The sequence below is a fragment of the Triticum aestivum genome, chromosome 7B, assembly GCF_018294505.1.
Source record: "Triticum aestivum cultivar Chinese Spring chromosome 7B, IWGSC CS RefSeq v2.1, whole genome shotgun sequence".
NCBI lineage: Eukaryota > Viridiplantae > Streptophyta > Magnoliopsida > Poales > Poaceae > Triticum > Triticum aestivum.
The window spans coordinates 16,725,763-16,735,756 of NC_057813.1; the positions used below are offsets into that span (position 1 = coordinate 16,725,763).

General features: G+C 44.1%; 1 protein-coding gene across 1 annotated transcript; it reads left to right on the forward strand.

The window, feature by feature from the left end:
• Window positions 1–1,353: 1,353 nt before the first annotated feature.
• On the forward strand, window positions 1,354–8,282 carry LOC123160714 (disease resistance protein Pik-2). Its single transcript, XM_044578560.1, has 3 exons — window positions 1,354–2,488; window positions 4,803–5,408; window positions 6,006–8,282. Exons 1-3 carry the CDS (start codon window positions 1,391–1,393, stop codon window positions 7,947–7,949), a joined length of 3,648 nt encoding a protein of 1,215 aa, XP_044434495.1. The 5' UTR covers window positions 1,354–1,390; the 3' UTR covers window positions 7,950–8,282.
• Window positions 8,283–9,994: the final 1,712 nt, after the last annotated feature.

The following is a 9,994-nucleotide window of genomic DNA, read 5'->3' on the forward strand; positions in this document are numbered from 1 at the left end:
TCTCCTGTCTATCAATGAAATCATACGCTTCGGCACCAATATTCGATGATCAAAGTCTGAAGTAGTTACAGTGGCAAGGCGGATCACCCAACTAAAATAAAATTATCTAACATAAGTCGCATGCAAGTTCCCTTACTCCTTAGACACTTCCATTTAGACATATGTTGGATACACTTTTTAGAAATGCCATCAGTACGGAACAAACTACACCATCTATATTTCAAGTAGTCTGCTGATGATGGAATGGTCCATCGGGAGAAAGTGAGATGCGCACAGACTGAAAATTTCCAATTCCTTTTAGCTACTTGGTAGTCAATGCATGCAATCTTTCTCTCATTTGTATGCTTCATTGTATATTTTTAGTTCTGATAAATTTTGCATACAAACATATGTTAATAAATGTTTCACTTATATACACCTATCTAAAATTGGCTAGCCCGTGCAAACGCTCGGGTTGATGACTAGTGTTCACAAATCATGATGTATATTTTTGTAGGTGCTCATGTACATGAAGCACATATATGATTTTTGAGAATTGTTTAGGATGTATAATTAGCTAAACTCTGAATTCCACCCATGCAAAACTATTTTTAAAGTTTAATAAGATATATAAAAGTTGCAAGGTTTCGGCATTTACGTAAATTATGCTTTGAAAGGTGAAGACATATAAAACTTGCACGGTTTTCGGTGTTTACGCAAATTATGCAATAGCTGAGTTCAGGGACAGAAAGTACTTTTTCTTAATTGTATAAACAATGTTATTATTGTGTTTTATATTGTTCAATCTGTTTATGCCGGCCGGTAGGTTACCTTTTTTTGAGGGACCGGTGGGTCACTTTAGTTGATTAATCGCATTGTTTTTGTCAATATACTCCCCACATGCATGTGACAATCGCTAGAGTTGGACATTCGCCGTCGCATTCACAGCTTTTTCACGGATGAGCTGGCTGATAATTGTTGGTATGTACGTCTGCTCAAATTGTACAAGAATTACTTAATTCCTGCCATTCTTATAAATCTAACCACCCTACAACATGCATGCATGTTACCCTCAAAAGCAGCTCAGGATTATGTGCTTGATTAGAGAATGTTGTTGCCAGTGCAGATTAATTATTTGATTCAAGGCCACTTGTTCCACGATTGGATCTAACTGTATAATAGTAGTAGTACAAATTAGCTGCCGGCCACTTGTTCTACGATTGGATCTAACTGTACAATATTATTAGTAGTACAAATTGGCTGCCTAGCTTGCAGCTGCTCCATCACTTGCCTAACCCCAAGCATTATAGGCGGCATCAATTGGTAAGCCTCTTCCACACAACTAGGTACACAGCAAACACAAGACCTTGCTAGATAGGATCATAGGAGAGCCACAACCGAGAGGGCAATAATGGCGGAGTTCGCACTTGGGCTGACCAAGACGGCGGTGGAGGGGACGCTGATCAGGGTCAAGTCGGCGATAGAGGAGGAGGCCAAGCTGAAGGTGAGGGTGCAGCACGACCTGGTGTTCATCACAGGCGAATTTCAAATGATGCAATCGTTCCTCAACATCGCTAACACCGAGCGTGCCAAGAATGAAGTGGTGCAGACCTGGGTGAGGCAGATCCGAGACCTTGCCTTTGATGTCGAGGACTGCGTCGAGTTTGTTGTCCACCTCGACAACAGGTCCACCTGGTCCTGGCTGTGGCGTGTGCTGCCGTCCTGCATGGCGCCGCCGCTGCCCCTTGACCTGGCGGTCGCTGAGATAAAACAGCTCAAAGCCAGAGTCGAGGATGTAAGCCAGAGGAACACGCGCTACAACCTCATCACTGACTCGGGTTCCAGCTCCTCCAAGCCTGAAGTCTCACTTCCGGTGGTGGTGCCGCCGGCCACTACCGGCTCAGCTTTCCACATCCTGAACGAGGTGTGGGACGCCATGGGTAAGCGACGGGGCATGGGCGACCTCACAACACTCATCATGAGTGAGGACACTGGCCTGCTAGTGATCTCGGTATGGGGAAGTAGTACCGGAGGTGCAGATCTTGGGAAGACGTCCATTTTCAGGAAGGCGTACTGTGATCTTGAAATCTGCAAAGAATTCAAAAATCGCGCTTGGGTAAAGCTGGTGGATCCATTTGACCCCGACGAGTTCCTCAAGAACGTGTTGGCTCAGTTCTTCCCGACATCTCACCAACCAAATAATGCAGATCATGTAGACTTCCGCAAAATGATGAAGGAGGCGGTGGTTAAGGAAGACAATCTCATGAAGGCCGAGCTCATGCAGCAAGTAAGCGATGAGCAACGGTATCTCATCATTATAGAGGAACTATCTGATGTGGTACAGTGGGATGCCATCAAAATGTGCCTGCCAGAAAGCAACAATGGCAGCCGAATCGTCGTGGCAACACATGACTTGCGGATTGCACTTTTGTGCACGGGGAAGCCGTACCAAGTATGGGACCTCAAACACTTCTCTGATGGTCAATCTCTCTGTGCCTTCTCCCTAAAGGTTAGCACCAAAGACAATCAACTACTTTCACAAACTTTAGTGCTAGTCATAAGTTTGTGGTTAATTCCCGTGCGATACTCCCTCGTTTCTTCGTTTACACTCTTTGACTTTAATATGTGATCGGTACTTATATATATCGGTCCACTGGAAACTGCATCCCTACATTTCTCATAACAGAATACATTACATATATAGGTTGTAGTTTATTTATTTTTGTTAACATGTTACTACATAAAAAAAGTAATGGTCAAAGATGATGACCCACACACGTTGCTGCAGGAACCGTGTCAAAACAAGTGCATAAATAGGTGTTTAAACAGTGAACACTAAGTAGTAAAATGAATGTAAGAGTGTTGTCGATTTACATTTAAATAAATCCTATGAAGTATGTGGCCAAATTATGTATACAAAGATAAAAAAAATATTTGTATTGAGCTTAGGGTGACACCATCTTCCACAAAAAATGTGAAGTATGAACTATATATTTTTGCTCCAAGCGTTCAACACATATACCATTCATGACCATACAAAAATCAACACAAACAAAAAACTTGTGACTGACATGCATGACTTGGTTCCCTGAAGAAAAAGACATGCATGACTCGATGGAGTGATATAGTTTGCATGGATATTCTAATGCAAAATTGTAACTTATGTGTACATGCATGACGTGAGGATGCAAGGAAATTTTGATCAGAGGACTATTAATAACTGAGGGGATGCGGTACGTGGAGGAAAATCTAGTAGTAGGGATATCTATTTAGATATAGAAGACTCTCTGCTAGTTCATAAAGCTGCTTCTAGTTTAAAGGGGCTACTTCAGTACGGAACATATGGTGTAAAGTGTTAAGCTAGTACGCATTTTGGTGAATTGCAGTTTTAGTTGGAGTACAATTTAAGTTAGGAAGTGCATACCTAATCACGTTTGTAATTTACTTTATAATTTGAGATTCTTTTCCAAATGTGGATATTGATCTATTATCTACAATCAAATATCTATGGTCTCGTATTCTTTAAGAATCTTGAATGTTAGGCTTGGCACAAGTAATCCTGCATTTATTTACCTAACAGGTACCGGTAAAACCGTGTCTATCATAGCTTGCCATAGAACTTGTTTAGACTCGCTAAGCTTTTAATAGTTTAAAAGTTATCAAAGAATATGAAATAAATAGTGGAGCATCTCTCTAATGTAATAAGATGATCCAATGGAGGGATTCTGAAAATATGCATATATGTGTCCTCGGCAAAAAAAAAAACAAGCATTTCAGCTCACAGCGATATAAATATATACTGAACTACTTGTTTATTTGTCCAGGACACATAAAGTTGTATTTTTTCAATCGCTCCATTGGATCATGTTATATTATAGGTGTGTTGTTTTAGTTTTTTTTCAAGATTTTTTGGAAACTTTTACGCCGTTGAAAACCTTAACTAGTTTTGTGTCAAGCTATGATAGAAAATCCTACTCCAATAGGTACCCACATATATTTTCTCAAAAAAGAAAGATACCCATATATATTTTTTAGTTGGGACGAGAGAATCCTTCCATAGGGCCTTACCTTAATGAATGGGAAATTTGCACAACTCAGAAAATTTCAGCGGTGTGCTGTGCCATCAAGAAATTAATTAGATCTCTTGAGTGTGATCATAGGAGGAAACGATAGATGCACTTAATTCCCGCAATAATTTGAGGTGAAAACAGAAAGAAATCGTCCATATTACAGTCATTCTGCTGCAAGATCCATTTTGTTGGAACTGGTATCGATCGAATATCTGTATGGAGCCACAGTTGTAGTCTGGGTCTAGTATAAAAAGCACCGCCTGATAGCTTAATAGACTAGACCAAGCTGATAGGCTAAACACCAGAACATGAGTGGTATGAGACATAGACCTTAGCAGCGTTTATTGTCGATTGTATTATTCCGATTTAATATGGGGAGGAGTACCTGAACAAGAGCTTCCGGATATGCATGTGCGCTTGCCGAGCTAGGTCATCAAACATCCACTCACCGTCTACTTATTCTGAAATGATTCGACCGCTCTAATCCTAACATGTTTTTGAAAAAAAACATGGTAAACTGTCAGAACTAGTCCAGCTAAACTAGGAAATCAACTTCCCTGACCCCAGTTGGAATTTTAGGTTCTATGCATTCGCAACTAAAATGTGCAGAATGAATAAAATTCTCTCATGTTGTTGGTCATGGGACGGAAGGCAAGAAAGTTGCATTTGTTGCATCTCTCCATATTAATTATGCATGTTTTCCCTCTTTACGGGTTTAACAGCTTCCTCTGGATTTCTTCATTTTCTTTGCAGACACCTGAATCCGTTGAAGGCAAGCATTCTTGCAGCAGTGGCAGAACAGAAGAGCTTCACGACCGGGTCGAGAAGTATCATGTTTACCGTGGAATCGATGAACATAAATGCCTTATGGGATGTTTAGGAAATTCTGGTGTGACTTCTATGTGGGGGATTGCTGGTGTTGGAAAAACACATTTCGCCCGGCTTGGATATGACGAGATGCGTCATAGCTCGAAATTTATGAAGTACATCTGGGTCGACATGCCATATCCGTTCAGTCTGACTGAGTTCTCCATACACTTACTTTCCGATTTCCACTCGTATGATCTTGAAGCCAAAGAATCTGCAGCAATCGGTGTAATTGAAGGCCAAGATCCAATCCAAGAGTGTTGTAAGATTTTACGTGAAGAAAAGTGCTTCCTTGTTATAGATGGTGTACGGTCCACGTATGACTGGGACTTGATAAAAGGCGCCTTCCTAACCGACCCTACTCAGAATAACAATACCATCGTGGTCATTACAAATGAAGCAAGTATCGCCATGCATTGCACACCTGAGAAAGATAAAGTCATAAACATAAAATGTTTTAACGCCGGCAAAGCCCGTATGCTCTTCACGAAGGTGCGTTTACTCTCAAGCATTGATGTACTTCGGTTCAACAAATCTAGCTAACTTCTGTCATCCTTAGTACCGTGTATATTATGGAGATGCATGTTACCCATTTGGATTATGGCATGAGTTTAAAATTTAATTGTACATTTGAAAAACGTTAGAATAAAACACTCAGCTCACAAAATCATTTTATTTAACCACATCTTTCTTATACCAAACCGAGGTAGTTTCCATATCAATAGTGTATGATACATATAAATTCAAAGAGTGGAAATATAGTTACAATTTAAAAATACAGAAAAATAATTCCCACTTGAATATATAGTGCACATGTCAGCAAGTGAACATGCTGCGATTTATTCCACACTGTATTTTATCTCTCTGAGCACAATTTCAGGTCTGTTACAGGTTTCACAGTTAACCCTTGAATTTGATTTGGTGTTCAGTTCAATTAACTTAATTGTAAATGGAAGTTTGATACTACGCTGGTGTCCTTAGCAGATTGATTTGTTTATGCATATATTTCATTATTAATATATTACTGCACTGTTTTTCGACAAAGGAAATATATTAATATCGCAAAGATAATATATTACTGTACTGTAGGTAAACTGTGAGCGCATTCTATTGACTCCCGAGTTGACGAAGGTTTCAAACATTATCGTAACCAAGTGTGGCGGGCTTCCGAAAGTAGTACTAGCTGCTGCTAGCAAATGCTTCATACCGATCTCCAGATATGATGTACTAGATCACATGGAGCATATGAAAGCTGATTTTATGGATATTTTGGAGACTGATCCTACCCTGAACAGTTTATTTTCTTGGATGCGGTCATATTTTGATGCTTGCTCGGATTCAGTCAAGCCATGTATCTTCTATCTGTCAGTCTTTCCTGCAGACCAGGATGTCAGAAGGAGGCGTCTGCTGAGGCGTTGGATCGCAGAGGGTTACTCGAGGGACAAATTTGGTAACACCGCGGAGGAGTACGGGGAAATTTTGTTCTCCGAGCTTGTCAAGTTGAGCATAATCCATCAGGAAGAAAATAAGGTCTTGTGCCAAGTCAATGGTTTCTTCCGTGAATACATCATCTCACGTCCAATGGAAGAGAACCTTGTATTTGCATTGGAGGGACGTTGTAGCCCGAACTCGCAACACACAGGACAACACCTTGTGGTAAGGAGCAGCTGGGACAGGGACATAACTGTGTTTGAGAGCATTGATTTCTCGAGGCTACGGTCTTTGACAGTGTTTGGGGCATGGAAGTCATTCTTCATCTCTACCAATATGAGACTGCTACGGGTGCTTGATCTGGAAAACACGTCAGATCTAACAGATGATGATATCAACAAGATTGATAAGCTACCACCTCGCCTCAAATTCCTCTCACTACGAGGATGCACAAATGTCAGCCGTCTGCCCATCTTGTTGGGTGGCCTCAGGCAGCTGCAGACACTTGATGTCAGGTACACCTCTATAGTCACACTACCACCATTTATCATCAAGCTGCAAAAGCTACAATACATTCGCGCCGGCACTAAGGATATGGTGGAGGAAGTAGCACTGGGAGGAGATGATGATTCATCAACATCAACAGTGCCACCTGAAGTCGACGGTATTGGCACGGTCACAATCAACAACCCACCAACATCAGCAGGTGTGATCGAGATATCAACATCGTCATCCAAGAGGAGGCCTGCACGTACTTTGGTATCAAGCTGGTTATCCAAGTTGCGCAGGCGAAAACTTCATAATGGCGGTGTTGAGATCCCTGTAGGTATCGAGAAATTGACGGCCTTGCATAACCTTGGTGTTGTGAGAGTGAAAGGTGCACATGGGAAGGCCATCCTGGAGGAGCTCAAGAAGCTAACCCAACTGCGCAAGCTTGGGGTGTCCGGCATCAACCGTGATAACTGGCAAGAGTTGTGTTGTGCCATCTCGGGCCACGGCCATCTAGAGTCCTTGTCGGTGCAACTCGGCGAGGATGAGGAGGAGGCCGGTGACTTCTTAGTGTGTTTACCCAAGACCTTAAACTTAAAGAGCCTTAAGATTTTAGGGGGGCAATGTCAAATACCAGCCTGGGTGAAGCAACAGGACAATTTCAAAAAAATTGAAAATTTTGATCTTGAATTGACCGTATCGACGCAAGCCCACATGGACTTGATTGAAGAATTGCCATGCAAGAAGTTCCGTCGTCTTCGTGTCAAGCCAACTCAAGACGGCGAGCTCCATTTTGGTAACCCAGCATTATATGGTGAGTGGGATGCGTTCGTGCCCTTCACCGAGCCACTTGACTTCAAGGTCATCAAGATTGATTGCCGCTACAGGTTAGAGGTAACTTTTGCTCCTTGGTTGCCATTATATGTCAAGTCGCTCAAGGTTCAGTGCTCTAGTGGATCGTCTCTTCGTCTCTCGGGCCTACATCGTCTATGGGGCCTTAAAGAAGTATGGCTTACGGGTTCATACGGCGACGAGCTGAAGCAAGAGTTGCAGCAGGAAATTGCTGTGCATCAACACAAACCTGTCCTGAAGCTGGAGAAACAACGTTCGTGACCATGCATCTCCCAAACCAAGAGGACATATCGTGTGCCATTCAACGCAGAAATGCACGCTTCTTGTTTAGCTTCTGCTTTATATTATTAGTGCATTACGGCAGTCCTCACAACTCATACTGCTGCTGCCCGATCTCCCAACAAGACGCCACCATAGAATTGGACAATGCATGATGCAGCGTGAGTTTGGTGATTTTGCTGGTGTGCTCTATTATTTTTGTTTGGTCGCTGTGTGGTTCAGTATTTTTGCACCTTTTTTCGCATGATTGTACAGGGATTTGATGAACTTATTTAGGCCTCCGGCTCTGTTTGATGTGTTTCTAGATTATAGTTGGGTTGGTTGATGTGGATTAGTTGGGATGGACACCGAGACACGCTGGCCCGTCCCGTATGTCGCCGACCTCGTCACGGCGCGCGTGCTCACCGCCGCCGCTCGCGAGATCATCCTCCGACACGGCGCACTTCGCATGGTCCTAGTCGACACGCGAGGTGTGATAGTGGACGCGCGTTACTTGCACGAGGGGGAGCGCATCGAGCCGGATCAGGTCATTTCCTTCCCATGTCACCGGGTTGACCGATCGTCATGCACGGAGGCGCTGGGGGTGGGGACATGCATGCTGGTGGGGGAGGGGAGGGGAGGAGCCATGCAGCGGCCGGATGTGCTACATCTGGCAGCACGTGAGACGCTGAGGTGGATCCATGGCGGTCTCACCGCCATGGCGGGCCCGGATCTGACCAAGGGGATGAGCTGGCCACGGGATGCGGAGGGGGAGCGGCCGCCTCATATTCCCACCTACACCCATTATCGTCAGCCGTGATTCACATCTCGCTTCTCTCTTTGGGCACCTTTGGGAGAAAACTAGGGTTTTCCATCCCTCTTCTTCCCCACGAGATTCCTTCGGTTGGTGGCGCGGCAAGGTTGGCGGCGACGAGCGCTCCTTTGCTTAGGTGGTGGGTGCGCGCACGCGTGGGCGCGGTACCTCGCCCGCATCAATGGGGGATTGAGGTGGAGGCAGATCTGGAGGGTGGCACGACACCTCGGCGCGTGGTGGATTTGGGGGAGGGCGCAAGGCGCCGCAGCCGAATTCGACTTGTCATATGGTGTGGCAGTGCCCGGATCCACCACCGCCACCGACTGGAGGGGCGAGATCTGGCGGAGGTGCTGAGGATCGATGGGAGGTTGCGGCTCGGGCGATGAGAGGGGACGCCAAGGTGCGGCCGAATGCGGCGACGTTGATGGTCAAGACGGGGCCATCGGCAGCAACAGATGCGTCAGAAACTACTACCAAGATCAACATCAAGCTCTGCCTCAACTGCAACCTCCCAGGTCATTTTGCTCCTCGTTGTCCTACTGTTCGTTGTGAGAAATGCAATAAGCTTGGTCATATGGCTCAGTTGTGTCAAACACTGAGGCCTTGGGAGTGTGTGCCTCTTCTCTGTCGATTTCAGTCCCCTGGACAGGGTTTCTTCTATATCCCTGATATGTGCGCTGCCAAAAAATGAAAAAACTAATAATGTGGTGATTTCTATTGTGGAGGGGAGTGCTACAGCTAAAGAGATCGAATTAGAGTTTAATGGTTTCTCTGCTCATAAGCTTGGTAAGAATAAATGGAGCTGTACTGCTCGTCCTATTGGCCATAACTAGTTTGTTATGCGATTTCCTAACGCTAGTGAGGTGGAGAGGACTTGCGGCTATGGGAAGTGTTTGCCTGTGAAAGATGGGGCGGCTGTGGTTAGCTTAAAACCTTGGTCAGCTTCCTTGTGCTAAAGGGGAGATGGAAAAAGCCTGGGTTAGAGTTAGTAATATTCCCTTAGAGAAAATGTGTTCTGAACATGTTGCTTATGATGGAGGATTGGTGGGTATTACTCTGGAGGTAGATGAATCTACTTTGCATAAACCCGAGTATGCTAGAATTCTCCTGGGATGCAGAGAGGTTAAAAAAATTCTTCCTCTGCTGAGGGTATGTTGGGTGAACAATTTTATGAATTTTTCTATGAGGTTGAAAAAATTGTGGTGGTTGGTGGTGATAAGAATCAATTTTCTGT

Bases quoted from the DNA above. Each gene is read 5' to 3' on its own strand.
- LOC123160714 (XM_044578560.1), top strand. From the start codon at position 1,391: ATGGCGGAGTTCGCACTTGGGCTGACCAAGACGGCGGTGGAGGGGACG. The intron at 2,489-4,802 runs GTTAGCACCAAA...TTTTCTTTGCAG, and splicing joins TCTGTGCCTTCTCCCTAAAG to ACACCTGAATCCGTTGAAGG. The intron at 5,409-6,005 runs GTGCGTTTACTC...ACTGTACTGTAG, and splicing joins CCCGTATGCTCTTCACGAAG to GTAAACTGTGAGCGCATTCT.